Source organism: Camarhynchus parvulus, chromosome 4 (assembly GCF_901933205.1).
Source record: "Camarhynchus parvulus chromosome 4, STF_HiC, whole genome shotgun sequence".
Lineage (NCBI taxonomy): Eukaryota > Metazoa > Chordata > Aves > Passeriformes > Thraupidae > Camarhynchus > Camarhynchus parvulus.
Genome location: NC_044574.1, coordinates 57,563,006 through 57,584,763, shown reverse-complemented (window position 1 = coordinate 57,584,763; position 21,758 = coordinate 57,563,006). Strand labels below are relative to the sequence as shown.

Here is a 21,758-nt window from a genome sequence, read left to right as displayed (position 1 = left end):
GTGTTTGGCAGTTTTATTTCTTTGTTATATTTTCATCATGTGAGATAAAAAGTCACGGATGAGTGATATAATGGAAACAAATGTTACCTGTGTCTGAGCAGGAGAAAAAAGCCCTCAGTTGCACTGAATCCATGCTCTTATTCTTTCATTAAATTGTTTGAAATTTTTTGAAAATGATAGGTGATTTTTTTTCCTTCTCTGCTCAGCCAAACTGCCTCTCTATGAGAAGGGAAGTAACCACCTTAGGAAAAGCATTTCTCAGGATAGCTGAGGTTGAGACTGTTGTAGGCATGATGTGTTCAGGCTCTGTAGGAGGGAATGAAGGCTGCATCACTGTCGAGTAGCCCCTGGAGGTTAGCTCAGAGCAGCAGTACAGCTTTGGAGGGAGCTGTCAGCCCTCTGGGCTACAGGGATGTGCTCTTTTTAATAAGTACATTGCACAAGACAGTACCTATGAGGTAAAGGGCATTAAAGGGCATTTTTTCACAAGAAAGTCTTTTTTAAAATAATGATTAATAAGTCCAAAGCTGCACAGTTAATTTGTGAAAAATACAGTGTGTTCAAAATACCAAGCAGTCCTGGGTGTTTTGTATGTGAATGGAGCCTAAACAAAGTACATTCTACAGAGAGGAAGTTTGGTTCATCCCTTACTCAGAGATTTGGAATTTAAGCTCTATTTGTTTTCACCAATTGTGAAGAAGGGGATTAGTAATATGAAGATGATTTAATTCAATAGTGTTTCTTCAGGTAAACAGTATTTAATTTGATTAGTCAGCATATTCATTTTTGTGGTGGAAGAATTAGGAGAGCTCCTTGTTTAAAAATAGAGAATAATAGTAGGTATGCATTTGCTAACTATCAAAATGCCATGTATCTTCCAATCAATTGCTTTTCAGAATGTGGGATGCAGCACATTTTGAGGGTATTGTATGTAATTTATACTTTCATTTGGTTTTTTTTTTGTAGTATGAGGTTATGGCAAACATTTCATATATATAATGCTTTTTCAAGTTTAGGTACTTCATTTAGTTACTGAAATGTTGGTCTATTTTCTTGGACACATATTAGGTAAACACATCAAAAAGTTACTCAAAAACTAAAATGGAGTATAATGTTATCAACGCATCGAGCAAAAATCAAATGTTCACGACCAGCAGTTGAGTGAGCTAAATCAGACAATACTTTAAATATAAAATGACGTTACAAGGAGTCCCTTAAATTTTCTTTTACATATTTTTCATTAATATAAAATCTTGAAGTCCGATGTTCATAGACATGATTCACTGACTTGCTTACTGAGTTTGGGCAGTGGTAATCAAAACATCACTGATGAACTGGTCTCAAAGGAAACTGCAAGATTGCCTAGTTTTTTATTTGCAGAGAAATGCATGTGTGCCAGAAATGAAGGATGAGGTTCTGGTTGTCCTAGAGTTATTATGAGTGGGAGATTATACGGACATATATGGTAGTGATGAACAGAGATCAGAGAGACCCGAACATCAAGGGGAAGGAGAAATGGGAATTAAGAGATCAAAGACTGTAGAGGAACTGGAGGGAGAGTTGGCTTTGTCTTCACTGCCAAAAAAGGTGCGTTTTTTGTGTGAAAAAACTAACAGTAGCTGTATTTATTTCGCTGTGGAAGACAACAAAAGCCTTGTAGCTTTTACTGTGATCTGGCTGAACAAGTTCAATTGCAGAAGAGAACTGTAACACTTCTGTCCTTTGTATCCATTTTACCTAACAGCAAGGTAATTTTTAATGAATGAACAGGGGAAAAAATTACTCTGTCTTTGCTTTATTTCATTGAACACTATTCAGAGAGGAAACGCATAACAATAAAGAGCAGCGTAAATTGGACAAAAGTCTGATTTTCAAGTAAGCTAAATTTGTCACCACAAGAAGGACTTGGACTATGAGAAAATCACATGGAGAGTAATGTCTGGAGAAGATAAGGCACTGAGAGTGTGCACTATGAGATAGGAATTTATTTCACTCCATGCCACTGATTTGCTTTGCAAATGTTGACTCACCTTTTTTCTCTGATGCATCTTTTTCTCTTGTTTCTTCAATAATCACAGAAAAGCACAGCTATTCATTAATTCTTCTCTTAATCTTTCAGGAAAGAGATCACTGAAACCTAAGGTCATGTCTCTTTATTACTGGCTATTTATAATTAGGCAGTGAAAACCATACCTAAATATTTAAAGCAGTTTGAGATGTTGATTACCCAGAATTCCCAATGGAAATATACACTTTATTTATAAGAAGCCTAGGGAGAGAAGGAAATATGTGTGATTTTTGGAAGTTTTGAAAGTCTATGTTAAAAAATTGTCTGACCAAAATGTTTCAGGTACAGTTGATTCTGGTTCTGAACAGCAATATTATACCAGGACCATTCTTTATTATCTTGAACTTCGTGGATTTCAGTCAAAGATGTGAAATTAAATGCTTAAATGGAGTAATCCAGTTTTAAAGACACTTTCCATAAATTATAGCTTTTCATATACTTTCTCATATAAAAATAATTGAGACTTTTAGGAAACTTGTCTACAATTTCCTCCTTAGTAACAGACAAGACTTTGACAGAAAGCTTTATATAAAGAACAACCTGTGAGAGCACAGCTATGCTGGGTCATATCCTAAGTTTCCTTTATCATAGAAGTTTCTCTGGAAAGAATTTGCACAATAACAATACTTTCATGACAGTAAATCCACCAGAAGTAGAATTTATCATGCTTGAGTTATGTTGGAAACAGTTGTTTCAGTTTGGGAAGTATTTTAGCTCTGTTAAATTTTCATCTGCAAATGTGTACTGGAAGGCAACATATCTACCACCAGAGAATATAGTGCATAATTCTCATTTTTAATACCTGAAAATGATTAAGATAAAAAAATCCTTATCCCTAATGTTAAAAAGCAATAGTAATACAGCTAAGCTGTAATAACTTCTGTTCTTCAGGATAGACCTCCGAGTAGCATCCTCTTGAATTCACAGAAAAATAATAAGTTTTTTAATGGAGTAAATTTTCCTCTAGGATTATGTGCTTATGTCTACTGCCTACCTTATCATGGGACTTGATTCTTTGTTTAGTATAAGTAGCATTGGGATCACAATAAAAGAGAAGGCTGGTCTCCTTTGCTGTCTGCAGACTAGATTGCCTTAAGAGACATTGAGACCAGTAGAGAAAAAAGAAATTACACTGATCCAATAGATATACTGCTGAGAGGTTTCTATTATATTCTTACCTCAGACATTGTACCACCATTAAATTCACACTTTCAGGCCCTGGGAATCAGGTCAGCATGACAGAGAAGTTTGGCTAAAATGAATCTGCTATATTAGTTTTTGTGAAAATGATTAAGCTCCGCAGGTTCAAGATCAGGACTATTTTTCAAGCAGTCATTGTTTCAAAGCTAGGCAAATAATCCCTGATAGAAAAGAGAAAATCATAGGGAGTCAGACCAAGATGAAATTGAGTATCAGAGTAAACAAACTACCTGAATACAAGATCTCGAGTCAGAAAGCAACACAGAGTCATTCATTTGGCACAGTTAAAAATCAGCTGCCAGGCAAATTTTTTTAAAGTATTTTAAGCAGACTGCCCATCAAATAAGCATAATTATAATCAAAATTCTTACAACGTTCTCAAAATTCCTAAAGGCAATCAGCTCCACTCAAATTAGTAACTTGGATAAATCACCATTAATTAGCTAATATAAGCCAGCAGGTGGTTTTGAGCCCAGAGAGATTCCCTGGTTATTTAAATTATGTATATTATACTACACCAAAGATAGAATAAGTGAAAGGCAAAAAACAGGCACAAGTCTGCTAAAAAATAAACAACAACAACAACAAAAAGTGTGTGGGGACGGTGCCTACCTAAGGTCTTCTCCAACTCCTACACCCTACCCAAAGCAATACAAGATGTCTTTGACCCTCAGCTCAGATAGTGTCATCTAGGAATGTTCTGTATGGTTCCTCTTTCAGCTCTGAGATATATGCAGGAAACAAAGTCTGCAGTGGAAGCTTGCTTGGAAAGGTTCGTTCTGAAGAATTTGTGATGACTAAGAGAGAGCAGTGACTGTTTACAGAAATGCACCACTGAAACCATAGGGATAGCCTTGTCCCACACACATTCATCCCAAAAACAGTGGGAGACTTTTTTGAGAGCTTTGTAGGCATTTCCTATGAATAAATAAAATTACATAATTTTAAAAGATTAATGTCCAAGTCTTCTGTGACCAATGCTGTTGTGGTCAGTTGTGGACAATAACTTAGGAACCAAACCAAACACTTTCATATTAGTATGTCAGAAGAAAATTAGCCTTTTTTTTTTTCAAAATACTGGTACCAATAACGTCATGAAATCAAGAAATTCTTTGAGAAATCTGGCTCAAACCTTCCTACAAAACTATTGTCTTTCAATAACTCCTACTTGCGTGGTGTTTTATCCTAAAAAAGCTCAGGGGTTGCCATAAAATTCTGTCATAATTTTCTGCCATGCTTATGCTTGGTAGTCATGCAAAATGGAAGCTCAAGTGTATTTTAGAGTCTCTGATTGAAGAAAATGACATAGTGTGGGAAGAAACAGCAAGATCAATCCAGATACTTGTATTTGTCCCACTGAAAATCTGGACACTGATGCAGTAAAAATACTTTAAAGGATTAAAACCCCTGCCAGCTTTTACTGAATGATCTACAGGTCTGGTAGTAATACTTGATCCCAAAGCGTGCTCTGGGATCACCTGTGCCTTTCACATCAATCAGCTCAGTGCAATGTTCTGTTTACAAAGAACTGAGATTGTGTATCACATTGTATTCCTGCCTCTGTGTCTGCCAGGTACTCTGTGTTGCTGGTATTTTCTTCAGGCTGAGTGATGTATTTTGATGAACTTCTTTTCATACATTTATGCAGGTTTCTGGTCTATCCCACTTTTTTTCAATGTAAATGATAAATGTATTATAAACCTGTTATCCAATAACTGTTTAGCATTTTCATTCAAACACAAGTTACAGTAAATTGAGTCTGTTCAATATGACAAATAGCAGAAGAAGAAGGTTTTTCATTGCCACATTACAACCCAAATCCTAAAGTTATTATTTTTCTAAGCAGAGAAAACATGAAGCCTGTACCTACCTAAGCCTTCCCACCTCAGCAATAAACACATAGGAATTGTGCTTATTCCCACATCAGTGGGGAGTCGAGGCAGTTCCTGAGTTACTTGAAAAAGCCTTAAGATATGTTAGCAAAGTATGTAAAAATGGTAACAACCATAGCTAATTGTGTAGGTAAAATTAATTCCATGTGTACACAAAAGTAATATCACCAGTTTTTTAAAAATGTTTCTTGCATTTTGTTTTAAAGTGCCTTAAAATTCTATTTTTCTGGATACAGTACAGAAGTATACAGCTGTTCAGGGAAAAAAAACCTGCAGACTTGTTGTTCAACACATGCAACACTGCCCTTTGATATCTTTTTTGGACTTTGTAATAATGCTGTAACTACCACTGTTCCAAAATATTTTATTTATAAAAACTGTCCTCCCACAGGGTGGCTGCAGATGATCTGCAAGCTGAAGAACAGCCTGCAAACTCCTCTTGCTCTAGGAAATGGTGCTTCTATTTGTAAATATCAGTGCTTGCCTTGGGATTTTTAACAACTGGTCTGCTCCCAATTTCAGTATATACAGCACAAGATCCAGCTCTTGGGTAAAGAGTGGAGGTGACAATTTAGCATCCAGTCTTTCCATGGCAATGCTGATGTGTTCTATTGTTGCTAAAACCATGGAAAAACAGTCTGAGTGCCTTTATGTTAGCACAGGCAGAATTGGTGTTCATCTCTCAAGAAAAAAGTCATATCTTGGAGGGATAGGCCCTCACAAATCATCATTTGTTAGTAGCTTTTGAATGAAAATCAAATAGGTGTTAATGTTCAGAAAATGTCAAGTTTGATAGAATAAGTTTTAGTCACCAAAAAGATGAAATTGAGAAAGTGATAAAAACCCCTGGTAGTGTTTAGCAGAGGTTATTTAAGTCTTGTTGCCTACATGGAACAATTGGAAGAGTTTCTCTGTAGGTTTTTTATGCTAACCCTTCTCTAATCTCCATGATTAAAGATCATGCTATTCTAATACTAACATGATAATATGGAAAAAAGACTGTAGTAAGCTGAATCAAAGTCCTGTTTAGCCTGGTGTCTGTCCAGCAGTGGTTAATAGATAAGGGGAAAATATAAAACCAGGAAATTTGGAAGGAAGACCTGTGTGTGTATTCTTTCCATATCTTCAGCAAGAAGTCAGGGACTTCTTGAAGAAATTGAATCTAGATCCCATTATATTTAATAGGCTTTCCTGTGTTTGTTCCTGAACTTATCCAGTGCATTTCTGTTACATAACTGGCAGCCAAGGCATCCCACTGAATTTGGCAGCTAAAATGCAGCTTCCTTGCATCTGCCCTTAGCCCATTTTTCGCAGCTTCAGCTGTTACCTCTCAACTTTTGCTCGGTAAGAAAGTAAGTTTTCATTTCTCACTCGTTTTCTTCATGGCAGTCATGAAAATAGATACATCTCTTTATATCCTGCTATCAGTCATCTTTCTATCAAGCTGCAGCTTCCAATCCCCCTGTGCATAAACGACATTTTACATACATGCATCAATTTGCATTTATCAACACTGAATTTTATCTGATGCTTTATTGCCCAGTCGTAAACTCTTTTTCAAGTTCTTTAAAGTTTTGATTTTGATCACCCAGTACAATTTTTTGTCAGCTGTAGGTTGTCACTTTGCTGTTCACTAACATTTTGAGTTGTTTGGTTTATTTAAATGTTTACAGAACAAATTCTGCCTTAGATCCATGTTGAATTCACTACTGATGTTTCTCCATACTGAAAATCAATCCATCTATTTTTATCTTTATTTTCTGCCTTTAATTTATTGTTAATCCAGGGAAGATATCTGAAGCATTCTGGGAATCTAATCAACCAGGTAATAGTCATCCAGATCTCTTGTATTCCTCAAAAGAAAACAACCTCAGGAGACCTCTACAGAAGTGATCTTGATTTCTTTTCTTCATTATAACATTTTAATTTACTTATCCATCATTATATCCTTTATTAGAGTTGTAGCCAATTTGCCTGCTATGAAAGTCAGATTTTTGCTGGTCTCTCCTCCCATGGCACATTCTTGGTTTTAATTAATGTCTTGTTTTGCACTTCATGTCACTCTTGTACTGAGGCTGATTCAAGTAATACCTTTGTACATGTGATTTAAACCTCTTGAGCAAATACTACTTTCTTGCCTGATTGATTTCTCAGCTTGTTCTAATCCTACTCTAACAGTGTTTTTTGGTTTGAGACTGTTCCTCTCTTATCTAGAAAATAAAAGTGCTGATCTCTGCTGGAGGTCTTCCTTAGTCACCACCATCCCAAGAATACATTTCACCTTTCTGCTGTTATCTTCTATTCCATGAGTTCTGGTTCAACTTTTGTGTGTGTATGTGTGTTTGTTTTTCTGGGGGAGAAAAGAAAATAAACTATGTAATTGTGCTTTTCCCCACTCTTTTGTTCTTAGGGACACAAATAGAAACAGGAGAACAGTGCAATCTGTGGAGATGTGATGCTTGATATCAGTGCTCTGTTATTTTTGTGTGGGCATCATAAAATAAACCACTGGGTTAAGTTGTACTTTTATGCCCATACACAGAAAACTTCCAGCTGTTGTATTTAAAAAATTCTCTCTGATATCTTGGCACCGTGAAAGTTCACACTGGAGTTCAGTTTAAAGCCAGGCAGTCATCAGCTGACTCTAGGTGCAGTGAGGGGATCAAGTTGCTGTTCGTGTGCTACAGCAGAGAGCAGCTTTCTGTGTCAGAGGCAAATGAGCAGGATACAGGGTGATTGCAAAACAGCTGCAGCCTCCTGGGCTATGCAGGGGAATTTCTGACAGGCGTGTCAACCTGCAGATTGACATCCTACTGATTCTGCTTTTAATTGAGAGCTATATATTAGAGACACCTGTACCTTCTTTCTTGCATTTTCCAAGTTCAGGGGAAGCTTCCCCAGCAATCAGTGTCAGAATACAACATCATGTGGTTACTAAACTTTTTGTCACTTACTGGTTTTCCCTGTATTGTCTTGTTCGTTACTTTTTTGGAAAATAAAAATCTGTATTGTTAATGACTATTTCCACTCTTTTTTCCTTCATCATCTTTTCACATTTTTGCTGTCTTCAAGGTTTTCTTTCATCTTTTCCCTGCAATGCTTTCCTGATGGGGTCTTCACTCCTTTTTCTCTCCTCACAGCACTGGTTAAATGACCAGAGATGAAGTTTGATTTGATAGTGAAGTGCTGTTATTTGAATTTAGAGATAACATCCTAATTGAAATGGGAGTGGAAAAAGAGGCTTATTCAAGGATATTGCTTTAACTTGTCTACAGAATCAGGCAAATACCACTGCCTTAAATATTGGAAGAACATTCAAACCTCTTTGGGAAGCAAATGGAGGGGATCATTCAGTGAAAGTGTCCTGGAAGGCTTTGGGTACTTGAGAGAAAGGAAGAGACAGAAATAGTTTAGAATGCATAAATGTGGTGAGACAGTAGAAAGCTCCAGTACTCAGAAGGAAGGAGTTGTATCTTCTGAAAGTTTTACCTGGTAGGCCAAAAAGTAGGGGCTGGGATTTGAAAGAAACAAAAAAATTCAGTTGGTGATCCTTTGTGGGTCATTTTTGCCTGGTCTTCAGTTTGTACAGGAGTCCTGAAAGGTTCTAGGCTTGCTGGCTTGTTTTGGAAATTTCAGAAGATGCAATGTGTGCTCTGTGGTGTCTTGTGTAAGCTTCTCAAAATTAGCTTCAAAGCAGGCATATTACATTTTTGCCAAGTCATATTTTCTCACGAGTGTATGATGTATGCTTGAATTAAGATGTTATGATTTATTTAAATGTCTGAAAAAAAAATTCATGTCCTTTTCCAACAGCTTACCTTTTAACCCTTTGTTTCACAGTGTCCTAAAACTGCTCTTTTTTCTATTTACTTTCTGTATATAGTGATGACCTACATTTATTTTAAAAAAATACATGAAAATACATAGGGATAAATATAAACTTTGATTGATATTATACCCCCTGTGGTTAATGAAGTGACTTGGGAAGTTTTACACAGTCAGGATTTAGTCCAGACCTGAACCAGTACTTTGGCTTGTATTAGGTTGTTTGTTTACACTTATTTTTGGTGAATATGTATGTCCTTAGCAAATATATGATATACAAAACCATGAATTAGCATTGTCTTACTAAATTTAGTTGTCCATTAACAAATCCAGAACTCTTCAAAATAAATCTCTTGTCTCATAATTTAAGCTTCTCTACTAGAACTACTTTTAAGATACCAGTGGCTGTTGTTTGTATTGAATTGTAAATCATTTGTGTGTGAGATTAAACTTCAAATGCAGTTATAAAAAAGTATTTTGTTTTGCTAAAGTATTACTTAAAACTCATGGGGAACTGTGTTGAAACTATTTCTAGCTGTGACATGTCGTTCCTATAAAAGCAGAAAACAAATTTCATAGTAAACTTGACTTTTCACATAATTGTTAATTGTGAAGCTACTTTGCCACTACAAATAATAATTTGAATGTAAATATATAAAGGAAATGTGTATTTGAGATGTCTATACTTTTGATATAGGTGAACTTAGTAATCTCTAAGCAATGTGCTAGAAGACAGAGTGATTCCTCTTTCTGAATGCCATAGTATACCAACTCTTGAAAGAAAAGTACAAATAATGGATGCAAGATTGAGACCTTGAGTGTCAGCAAAAAAGTAGGAGAGAATATTCCTTTTTTTGAAGAGGTATGACTTCTCACTCAGGAAGGAGTAAAACCATACAGGACTAAATACTCATCGCAATGGTCTGATTAGTTTGCATATGGATAAGGTGCAAAAATTAGCACTTAGATTTGGATTAGGATTTGAAAACTAATCTGAAAGTTATTTTATTAGCCTATTAAACAATTATATTAACAAATAGCACTACTGGTAAACAGACATGCAGTTTGAAGTTCTTACCCAGAAGTAGAACACACAAAAACTGACTTCTCTCTTCTTTTAAGTAAGCAAACTTGCACATAGGTTCAAAATGTTTAATTTAATTACTATTACAATTTAAGCCAATGACTAGAAAGAGAATCTAGAGCAAACATGCATTGTAGCTTACCCTAAAGGAAGAAATATTGGGCCAATGAAAGCAACCTACAGAGAATGAGAAATAACAGGCATGTGCTGGCATGTTAGGAATGTCTCTTCATAGATGTGCAAGTTTTATTTCATATTGTCCTCACCCTTCTCAATAAGAATGACTGATAGCTTCACTTTGTGATTTCCCAGCTTTTAAGAGTCTATTTTTATTTATTTTTATGACCAACCTTGCACTTGTTAAATGTAATTTTTGCTTTATGTAACATAGAAAAAAGCACATCTGCAGTATGCTGTCCCATGAATTAACAAGAATGACTGGACATAAGACAAGAAATCCTTTAAAAACATATGTTCACATTAAATATCTGGGCTAGTTCAGTAAAGGAGGTCTTATGGGGTCATTTTTGATGCAGTGCAAGTAAACCATTTCTGCTCTTCTGAAATAGTTTCTTTCAGGTTTATATTGAGCTTGTATAATGACACATTACATAAATAAGGGCTTAGTTTGTACATTAGTCTTTTACATCTTGGATTCTTACTAAATCCTTGTTTTTACTAACTTGATGCTTAAGAGATATTGATTGCTGCTCCGCATGCCTGTGGTGTTTATTTTGATATGGCTGGGATTAAAAACTAAATTAACACGCATAATCAGTTTTCTTAGAATTCAAAAGGGTGCTTTGGTACCTTTGGTTACATTCTTCTGAAGAAAAAGGAGAGCAGAAGAGATGTGATGAAAGAGGGATCAATTTATTCAATCACTGGGTATAAAAACATTAGCCCTGGGAAAGGCCCTTCCTCTAAGAGCTTTAGTTGCCCAGTCTCACTTGTGTGGCACAAAATAATTTGCATTTTTAGAGAAAATTCACGTCTTCTGCGAGCTCTAGTGAAACATGAATAAATTGCTTTCTTTTCCTCTTTTTCTGATTTTATAAAGCTGAATCCATTAGGGGCTGAGTCAAACTGTAATGAAAGAAAGGCAACAACTGAGATGATGGAAACCCTGGATTAGATTTCTTAGTAGTCCAAGCCCAGCTGTCATGGCCTACGTGTCAAGTTAGTACTCTTTGGGGAGGCCTGGCAGTACATGTGAATATTTTTTTTTAACTGCTGTGTTACAACAGGTCTCTAAAGCAGCTAGGAATTAAACAGAGATGCAGAGATTAAGAATTAAATAAAGCCACAGCAAACATTCCACCAGGGAGACTTGCAGTGGGGCAAGTAAACCTTCCCAGGGCTATTCCCCACTGCCATGGCTGGCAGGCTTACCTGTGACCTGGAGACTCTGAAACTCCCAAGTGGGGTTGTCTTATTCCAATTTATAGCAATGGATTTTGTCTGTTACACCTTGTGAGCTTTGCTATGAGGTAGGACTGTGTTTTGATCAGAACATACAGATCCCAGCATGGATTTTAAGCCAGTTACTGTTTTTATAAGGAAGACCTGGTGTCAAAGCACCAACATTCAAATGAGTACAGATTGATGTTAAATTATCAAATTACTGGTACCCAGAGTCTTTTATCTAGTGCTTGGAATTTATCCAGCTTCCAAAGAGACTCTCATATCCTCCCATGAAGGGGCATGATGGCAGTCAAGTGCCCCAGTCTGTAAAAGATTCAGACACCTGAAATCATCTCAAGTTCACCATTCACTTTATGAATTTGGGGAAATCATTATCTTTTCAAACCTAAGATAATCTTATAACAGATTTCCTCAGTTGTGGAAACAGTTTATAAAAAAAATAAAATCTGCCAGAATCCCTGTGTCAGACTTGTGCTCTGGGGGAAAATTCCTTCCTTATTTCTCAGCTGGTGGTTTTGCATGATTTCTCTCATCTTAGGAGAGCATTTCAAACCAGCAGCAGCTGGTGTCTGCCTGCACTTCCACTGGTGCCTTTGTGAGAGACAGAACTGAGCAGCAACACCTAAATAATCCTGTTCCTTTTTCTCCCCTTGCATTGTGATTGTGGAAAAGATCCAAAAGAGGCCAGGTCACCATGGCTGCTCTCCTTCCCGTGCCTCCCTTCAGCTCTGTTGAGTGTCTGCCACACTGGGAGTACCTGCTGGTGACTCTCATCACTGTGGTCAAGGAGTGGAATGGGAGGGTGACATCTTTTACTTCACGAAGACATTTTGCTTTCCTGCTGCATGCTTCTAATCTCTGCTGTTCCTTGAGCAAAACAGTGTGACTGGTATGGCATAATTCAAAGTGAATTTAAAATTTCTCAAGTCAAATGTTTTCTAAAAAGATCTGTTTTGAAGCAATTTGGCAAAGCTGACATAACCATGCTAACTTCAGTGAACCTGTATTGGCTGCATCATTTGAGAATTGGACCCAGACTAGCCAGAGCATTTATTTTTAAATTCTAGCTTCTTCTAGCTTTTTCTTAAAAGTCTCTGTAGTTCTCTAACTTTCTAAAGTAGCTCACAAGTCTTGTGCTACTGCTAATAAAACAGAAAATCTATTTCCATTTTTCAGTGTAATCTTTTTTTCATGTGAATCTATTTCTCATCAAAAGAAGCGAGTGACTGGCGTGAAAGCTGGAGCTCTCTACTTAGCTGTAAAGACAAGTCTTGGTCTTTCAAGTTGTCACACGTTTTCTGGGAGAGCATGGCCATAAATTCAAAAACTAGGAGGGAGAAACTAAACACCCTGTGTTGCTGTGGCCAGCAAAAGTATTGTTCCCAATGCCTGGCAAAGAGAATTAGGTCTGATTTCTGATTCTGTGTTCTCAATCTGTTGGTAAAATCAGCAACAAAAGCTGAGACAAAGAGGATTCTCCTAAGTGCCCATGGGTGAGGTATGTCCTATAGGATACCAGTGTCAGCATGGTCACTGCAAGGACCCTGCATAAACCAGGACTTTCATTTCCAGCAGCTATTTTTGTTGGTTATTTTTAAAAGATAAGTAGGAGCACTTTTCTTCAGTCTTAGAGGGGAGCAATATTCTCCCCAGACAAGCTCAGTCACAAGAAAATTGATACTTCCATAAGGGATTCCATACCTTCTTTTTAAAGAACATGATCTTCCAGACACTTCCCTACATCTCCTCAGGCAGAGAGGATACACTCATGCCTGGGGTGCCTTAGCAGATGTAAAGCTAAAGTCAGGTAAGGAGAAAAAAATCTCCATGGCATTCCTTTTTTTTCTTGTAGCAGATGCATTGCTGGGATTTCTCTGCTTCACTGGCTTCTGCTTCTGTACCCAGATGATACCTTTGGCTAAGCTCATGGAAGACAGTTTCCCAGGCAAAAAAAAACCTGCATTATAGAGACCTTAGATGATAAACAGTTCGCAAACCACCAGGCAGAGAGATGGAGATCACTGGAGATGCTGAAAGTCTCAGCCATGAAAAAGTGCTCTTACAAGTGTAATTCTAGAAGGGCAGGTAAACTTTTAGAGACCAGAAAGCAGCAAAGCCAAACCAAAACATAAAGAATGAGAGCTGCAGAACAAGAAACTCTCAACAAAATTACACAGGATGCTCATGTCAAAATACAGAGATAAAGCAGAAAGAACTAAAGTCAGACATAATTGAAGTCAGAGCAGTCTGATACTGTATTTGAGCCCCGGTATGATAATGGCAAACAGTTAAGCAAGAGGACGTGTTTACGTAATCTGTGTTTCCCAGCTTTCCTCTCCTGGGACACCTTTAAGGAACCTGAATTTCAGAGAAAGGAGTGCTAACCACTCTGTGACAGCCAGGTCCTTTGAAGACACATCAAGCTGCATATTCAGAAATAAATATTACACACTGCCAGTGAGCAGCTCTTCTGCTCAGAGTTTTGCTCAGTAGGTAGAAGGTGGTGCTCACAAAAGGCAGGCACATGAACTGTCCTGCTATGCTGTCTTGCAGGTTTTAATTGTGGTTTTATACCAAATATTTAACAAAAAAATGCACTATGTCTGAGTAAAGGAAAAAGGATGAGGTTTTATTTGTAGTCATACACAAAAGTTGCATGGTAAATGCAAAAAGTAAATTCTCCAGCAGAGTATTTAAATTTACAGTACAAAGACTGTAGTGAATTGGGGGAAGACGGCAAGAATTTTTCTGTGTAGTGGCTTTGTTATGAATTTGTGTCAGAATTGTCACTGTGCCTGAAATCTGTGTTTTCACGCCTACTGTACTTTATTTATTTACTGAGCACCCAATATACCTGGCTTTGCTTTTTTTTAAAGTGAAGTAGCCATGATAATTCTGCACACAATTTAGGAACAAATATGCTGCTTCTGTTATGATCAATATGTTGTCAGAAACATCAGCTACTTACTGCTTCTTTGAGAGTAGGTTTCATTCATAACTCTAAAGATGTGTGTTAAAACTTTGATGCAATATCATTGGGATAGACACATTTCTGTAAAAGTCAATAGGAATGCCTCTAAAAATACTGGTAGATGTTCTTTGAGACAATAAACTGCCTCCTCTGTGAGCAAAGTAAGGGTTTCCTTTCATATAGATTTCTGAGTAGATTTCAGGCTCAGTCTTTAGTGATAGGCAAAGGTAGAGGTAATAGAAGTGTTTTTATACTCCTTGTGTGTTCTCACCAGCTCTTCAGGGTAACCAAGAGCAAGTTTGGCTTCTACGACAAGAGTAAGCATACACCCTTTGCTCAGAAGTTTGCTCAGCAGTTCCCCCCAGGACTTGTCCTGTCTTTAGGAGACAGCAAGTAGGTTGCAGTTGTGATCATTCTGCATCTGGATGGGGACTGAAATAAAAGAAACCCTTCTCTAGGTATTTGGGAATTCTGCTTTGACTTTGGAAACCTTGATTAACCAGCTGGGCAGATGCTCACCTGTTTTGTGCTGCTGGAAATCTTTGCCTTTGACTGAGAATATTTCAAGATACTAAATGGCAAATACAAAGTTGAGCCAGAGACAAGATGCTGTACTGAAATTTTAGGCTAATAGTTTGGATTTAATGTAGAAATTGTTGACAGTAAAGGTAAAACTATGAGCTAAAAACTGGCAGCAGTTTTGTTCAGGTTTCTTCATGTTTGAAGTGATCTTCTTGATGATTGTTTTCCAAAGCTGATTTTTCTGTGTCGCCGATATTTGTGTAGAATTTTTGTGATCTCTAAGTTCCAGATACACAAAGGACACAGTGTCATATTTTGGCCTTGAGAAAAATCCCTGGTTTCTATCTATTTGGCCTGATAGAGCTGTTCTTTAAAACTGATATTCAACAAATGGTTTGAGGAAAAGATGTCACAGATGAATGTATAACAATGCACAGAACTGAAAAAGGTAAGATTGAGAGAGATTTCCATTGTTGCACAAATGTCTGGAACATGCCCAAACTATGTAAAAGAGGAAGATTAACTTGTCTGAGAACTGTTGAATATGAGTAAGTAAATAAAGGAAGTTATTAGTCAGGGAAAAATACATATTCCTGTTAGGTTTTCTCACCCAAATCAGAAAACCTTGCACTTTCATTATAGTGCCATAGTCTGAGTAGGCTCTTCAAAAGCTTATAAAATAAATTCTGCTTCTCATTCATAAATTTGCCCATCTGTGAAGCCTTTATTCAGAGAAACCTACCTGCTCAAGTGCTTGCTGTAGTTCATTAAAGGCTCCCATTTGTACTTATAAAGACTCATTCATTGCCCTGAATAATATATATGGTGTACTGAAAGAGAACCAACTCTTGCTTTTACAATCTAAATTAAACAACTTTGTCTAATAAAAGAAGCACTCACTTCCACTAGGCCATAAGCCCTAAGGGTCTTGTATTTGTGTGTTTATTATTTATTTCTTTTTTGCCAAATTGTCTTCAAGGATCTGAAAGCTGAGAGAACTGAGCCACTTAGATTGTTTCTTTCTCTGCCTGCTTAGAAAGACAGAGGCAAGCATGGGCACAACTGTACTAAACCAAATACTCATCCATAAACTTATTCTAAAATGCAATTGGATGATCTTCTGTCTTTTTCTCAGTCCCACCTTCTAACCTTCCTCATCTTGAGAGTCCATCTCTATTATGTGTGGCTTTTCCAAATGCCCATGATTAATAACTGCTGTGATTCATTAGCCTGTGTTGTTGGCAATGTTTCCCCAATGGGAACATTTGCTATCTAGGGATAGTCCATGATTGCTCTGCCTCCTGGAACAGTAAGATGCTTTCAATCTAATGCACTGTCCATGTTTTAGCATAAAATAATATTAAGGCATCCACATAATGGAACCGTCTGAAGATCCATTTTATTAAGCACTGGAAGAAAATGTGTGTGTGTTCGCATGTGCAAGGGAAGCGTAATCAGCAAACCTATTTCACCAGAAACGTTGTTTTTGTGAGGCTTTCACGTAAAGACACAGCTGTTTTGAGGTGTAGTTCTTTGGCTGTGAGCATGAAAAAATACTCCATACCCAATATCTTACCTGGTGCAATTAACTTACTCAAATTACATACAGCCTGTTCGAAGAAGGAAAAATGGGAAACAGAGGTAGGTTTATTGTACTTATTCCATTTTGCGGGTATTTATTTTAAATGCAATCTACCTTCAAGTACAGAGCTGTACTGCTCTTAAAAGATTGCTGCTTCAAGTTGCTCCACATACCTTAACATAGCATGGACCCTTTTTACATTATATGATCAACTTTTTGACAGTGCAGGGCCAGCACAGCTAATGGAATAATAGCCTGCAGGGTCCAGCTAAATGATATACGAATATAATCAACCTTTGTGATGACTATTCAAAAGTAATCCCTTTAGCTTTCAACTGCAACATATATTTCAACCAGGCAAAGCCATATGAAGAAAATCTCTGCAGACTCCACTGATACAATATGGCCTTCATATCCCCACAGTGTGTTTGCTGCTCACAGTGAGTTTTAAATTTAAGGTAATGGCTACTGTATATTCATGTGAGCATAGAACAATACCTTTGATTTGTTGGAGAAATGTTACATTAGCTACCAAGGGCCCTATTCAGTAAACTTTGACACAACCCTTATATATGGTTTACTGCTTATTCTAAATGGAATATGCCTGATAGAAATGGTTTGCATGCCCAAATTGTACAAATTCATTAATCTTTATATTAATGAAATCTCCAAGTACAACTGCCTCCATTCCACGTGAACCAAGTCAGGAAACATGGTTAAACAGGTAGGCCCAACATGCTTCTAAAATGCATTGCATCAATTTTCATTTATCAAGACAGAAAAAATACATTGGAAGATCATCTACAAGTATGGGATGAGCATGTTTTTTGCAGTCATATTATTTTCTGCTCTATTCCTACACCATTACATCATTCTTCAGATTCTATAACTCAAAGCAGCTGTGTGACCTTTAAAAATGCAAGTAAATTTTAAAATACAATAATGAGTTCTATCTCATCATCTGTGTATCACCAACATGGTAATACATCGAGTCTTGCTTTCTCTCCCTTTTGTGACAAAACATGCAGTATTGGCTAGGGGTGGATCTGAATACATGGAAGTAATTCTGTTAAAGGAAAACAGATGTAATGAAAATGCTGTGTTGCTTTATATTACAACTTTTGTATGTACACTATAGTCAAAGTTCAGTCTCATCAGCAGGAGCTGCAAATAGGGCCTTGTTTGTGTACAGGCACTTGAATGCATGTGAGAACATAACAGCATGTAACCACATCTTGTTTGAGGTGATGTGTTGGAGGATTCTGCATAAGCAGATGAGCTGTAGTGGAGGAGTAGGAGAGCCTGTGGGCTTTCCCTCTATTTGTTTGCCATGGCACTTCTTGAGCCCACAGGAAACTGCTGCATCCTCAGCATCCTGCAGCAGGGAATTCCAGTGATGAGGTGGCAGTGCACAAAGAAGCCCTTGCTTTGTATCCAAGCCCACCACCTCCCATTTTCATTAGACCCTACGTCATTTTTTTTATTTTGAAAACACAGTGAAATATGGTTTCTGGGTCACCTTGTGCTTGCTATGCTCATTCTTATTTTTGTCATCTTCTCAAAAAAAAAGTCCTTTTTTTTTTCAAACTAGTTTCAGCTGAAACTATATACCTGAAACAATAATCCTCCTATGACTTCATCACTTCATGGAGCTTTCAGTGGAATTCTTGTTTAATAAAGTCCAGCAGTCTTTGAATAATGCAAACCTTGCATTTGAATGGGTTCCTATCACACGGGCATGCAGTCTCAGGTGCTGTTTTCATTTTCTTTATAATCTTTTGAGAGAATAGTGCCTAAAATTCCTGTCCTCTCTGGAGTTAGTTGTAGCTTCAGTCTTTGTGGGTGTGGCCTTCTTTCTTTTGTATGGCTTTTCACTAATCATATAATGTAAAGGAGCTGCAGCCCTTCATTTTTTTCTCCCAAAAACATCCTGAAATAATGAGATTTTTAGAAGTGTAGCATTCTGTAGATACACACATGGAAGCAGAAGGAACAGAGACGCCAATTCTAGCTGCACTGAAAATCCAACCAGACAATTTTAATTATATTTTATCAACAGCAGTGGTAATCTGTCAGGGACATCCTATTATGATTAATTATATTTACATTCTATTAATACATATTAATGTTATCTCCACATTTTGCACAATAAGATGGAAGGAGAATGCTTGATGGTGTGATCTGTGGTGGTATATATGTATTATCATTATGAATATGAGATGCTTTTATTGTTTCCAAATAGCATAGGCCAAACAAATGCCAAGAAAACATTTATGGCTCACTATTCCATCAGTTATCCTTGATATGCTTAATATGTGCTGGAAGGGCAGAGCTGTTAATCAGCCAATAATAGCTTGGTGCCCAAGTGTGAAGGCAAAAGGCCGAAAGGTGCACGAGAAAAGCAATTTCTGCTGTAACTCCCCATCTGTCATGTGCACATCCCCACTGTCTCTTGCACGTGTCAGTGTCTGTAGCTGTCAGAGACACACTTTTCTGTGTGTTTGCCTGGAAATACAGATGTTGCTGTACCCAGCCACACTTTGCACCACCTTTCCACCAAAGTGCATCCACTGGAAAGAGCAGCAACACTGCGTGGGTGTGGAGCTGGGGTGGGACGGCACAGTTCTCACCCCTGTGAGCACTTCTGGGCTGCTTGCCATGGGCTGAGTTGCTAAACCAAACCAAGCCATGCAGGTTTTATTAGATTTTTTTCATTTAAGGCTTGGTCTGCTAGGAAAGGAATTCATTTACTTTAAGCCTGGTTTCAGAACGTGTCACATGGAATAACTACATTGCTAAATACAGAGTAAACCACTAACACACACACTGCCCTCTTACAAAATGAGACTCCATAGGGGAATGCCAATTCTCAGATATTTTTCGTAGATTTACTTATCCTGTTCTTATTTGCATACAACTATGGATAAAGTCCTAGTTAGCAACTATACTTAATAAAAAGCTGTGAAATGACAAAACAGAAATTTTATTGAGTCATGAGTGGTGCAGTAGTATTAATCTGTTCCAGATATTGTACCAGCAGAGACACTGCTTCAAACATTATTTTTAACCCCCACCAGAACTGGATGATTTATTTTGGCCACAAGTTAAATTATGATGCCAAACAAACACCGTTGGTATTGCTGTGACTGAAAGCTGAAGTCCGGTTTTAGGCATCACTGTACAAAGAGGTAGTGACAAATTGAGGAGCATCCAGTTAAAAAACATGAGTTCCTTTCAAATATTGAAGAGACTGTGTTTGCTTAGCCTCCAAAAGAGAAGATTACAGAAAGGAAAATAGTCTCTCAAGCTATAAGGAGTTATTCTGAAAGAGGGCTGCTCTCCATTGTTCTTTATAGCTGTAAAAGGGAGAACAAGAGAAAAATCAGTTTAATTTGCAATAAATATTTATCTTAAGTATTAGGGAAGAAACAGAGCAATGAGGCTCTGAAGCACTGAAACAGAGAGATTAGGGATGTTGGGAAACAGCCTTCATCAGAAGCCTTGGAGAATAGATGTCAGGGGTGGACTAGATAGATATGTGCGCTTTCTTCGTTTGAGGAGGTGAAGCAGATCAGTGGTTCCCAAAATAAGGAACAATGCCCCAGGGATGGTGTAGGTGGAATGAGGCAGAGGGAAGTGTGTTGCTGGAGAGTCCCTGGGAACAGAGCAGGAAGTGCAGCCAGGAGGTGGGAGTTTGGTGTGGATACACAGTGAGGAAGGAATGAGACAGCATCACTGGAGCAAATGAACTCTGTGGCTGTCGAGAACTGCAGAGTCAAGCCATGGCCTCCCAGCCACCTGTTCCCTGATTGCATCCCATGAGGAAGACCCCACTGAGAGACTGCAGCCTTCTCTTGCTTCCTGCCCTGCTCAATTCCTCCCCTGCATGGTGTTCCTCCTGCCTGCCATCTTTCAGTGCTCTCCTGGCCATCATCTTCTCCCAGATGCATCTCCCTTGTTGGCTCCCCAGCTGGTCCCACCCAGACCTGTCCTGTTGGAGAACTGCTGCACAGGAGTGCAAGAAATGGGATCAGAAACCTCTGTCAGTTCTGTGTTTCTCGAATTATATCTTATGTGACTCACCTCTGTGTTTTTTCGATTTCCTTTTCTTGTGACTTTTTTCTGTAGGTCATTTTTTTCAATTAATCCATTTAGGCCTTTTAACCATTAAAAGTGTTGTAAATCTAAAAACTAATGCACTTTCTTTTTTTAAACAGAACCTGGTAAAGAAACAAGTGACTCAAAGCCTCTGTGAGCCTCTGTCCAAGACTCCAGTTCAAGATCTTCCTGGTACAGTATTTGCTCTTAATCCACAGACTTTATACCAATCTGCTGATTTTTACAAAATGTCATTGCTATCAATACTTAACCTGATTTTGACAGGCAATTACACATCATCTCTGTATTATTATGTCTAAATAATTATATTTTTCCTACTCATAAATGAACTAATTCATGCTTCCCTCAGTTTTTTTACACATATTCCTAGTTTTAGAATTTAATTGCCTTTGATCGTGTAATTACTTTTAATTTACAGAAATAAGCCTTTGAGACAGAAACAAGTCTGATTAATTAGATGCCAACCCCAAATATAAAACATGTATATATCGATGTATATGCATAAACTTCTAACATTTTAGTATTTTTCTATTTGCTGTTTTTTATTTTAGAGGATGCCTGCTTATTGACAGAGCAGCTGATGTATAATGAGTACAAGATCCTTGAAGAGTAGTGCAACAAAGGAGGAATTTCAGCAAAGGTTTTGTTATTAAAACGCTATTATAAAAAAAAAAGCATCTGTCATTTAAATAAATTGTTTTAAGAGACAAAGAGTCATAGAATAGAAAGTTTTTACTTTGTGCCCCCATTTCTTAATATCTTCCAAAGTGTCAAAATCCTCCTGTTAAGATATTTAACATGAATGGGAATCCAAGATGCTCAATACCTTGTAAGATCAGGCTCCAAATGTGTATGGAGAGTTTTCTGTAAATCCCAGATTGTGGTCCCTCTCAGAAAAACCTATTCATAGAGCTACCAGTGATTTTAGCATGTGTGTAATGGTTGGGGTTGAGCTGTAGCTGAAACAGAATAGATCCAGCCTGGGTGGCACACTATGGTGCAATTTCGATCCAATCTATATCACAGGTTGGACTCAAAACGCACCCAGGTTTGTTTAAAATCAATCTGAA

At 37.5% G+C, this 21,758-nt stretch overlaps 1 protein-coding gene across 1 annotated transcript in view; it reads left to right on the top strand.

The window, feature by feature from the left end:
* The window catches only part of TTC29 (tetratricopeptide repeat domain 29), a 114,452-nt gene extending 93,100 nt beyond the window's left edge, over window positions 1-21,352 (top strand). Inside the window, exons 11-12 of the mRNA XM_030948399.1 lie at window positions 20,787-20,859; window positions 21,240-21,352. Of these exons, the coding sequence (XP_030804259.1) occupies window positions 20,787-20,824 (38 nt within the window). The 3' untranslated portion in view covers window positions 20,825-20,859; window positions 21,240-21,352. The remainder of the gene's footprint in view (window positions 1-20,786; window positions 20,860-21,239) is intronic.
* Window positions 21,353-21,758: the final 406 nt, after the last annotated feature.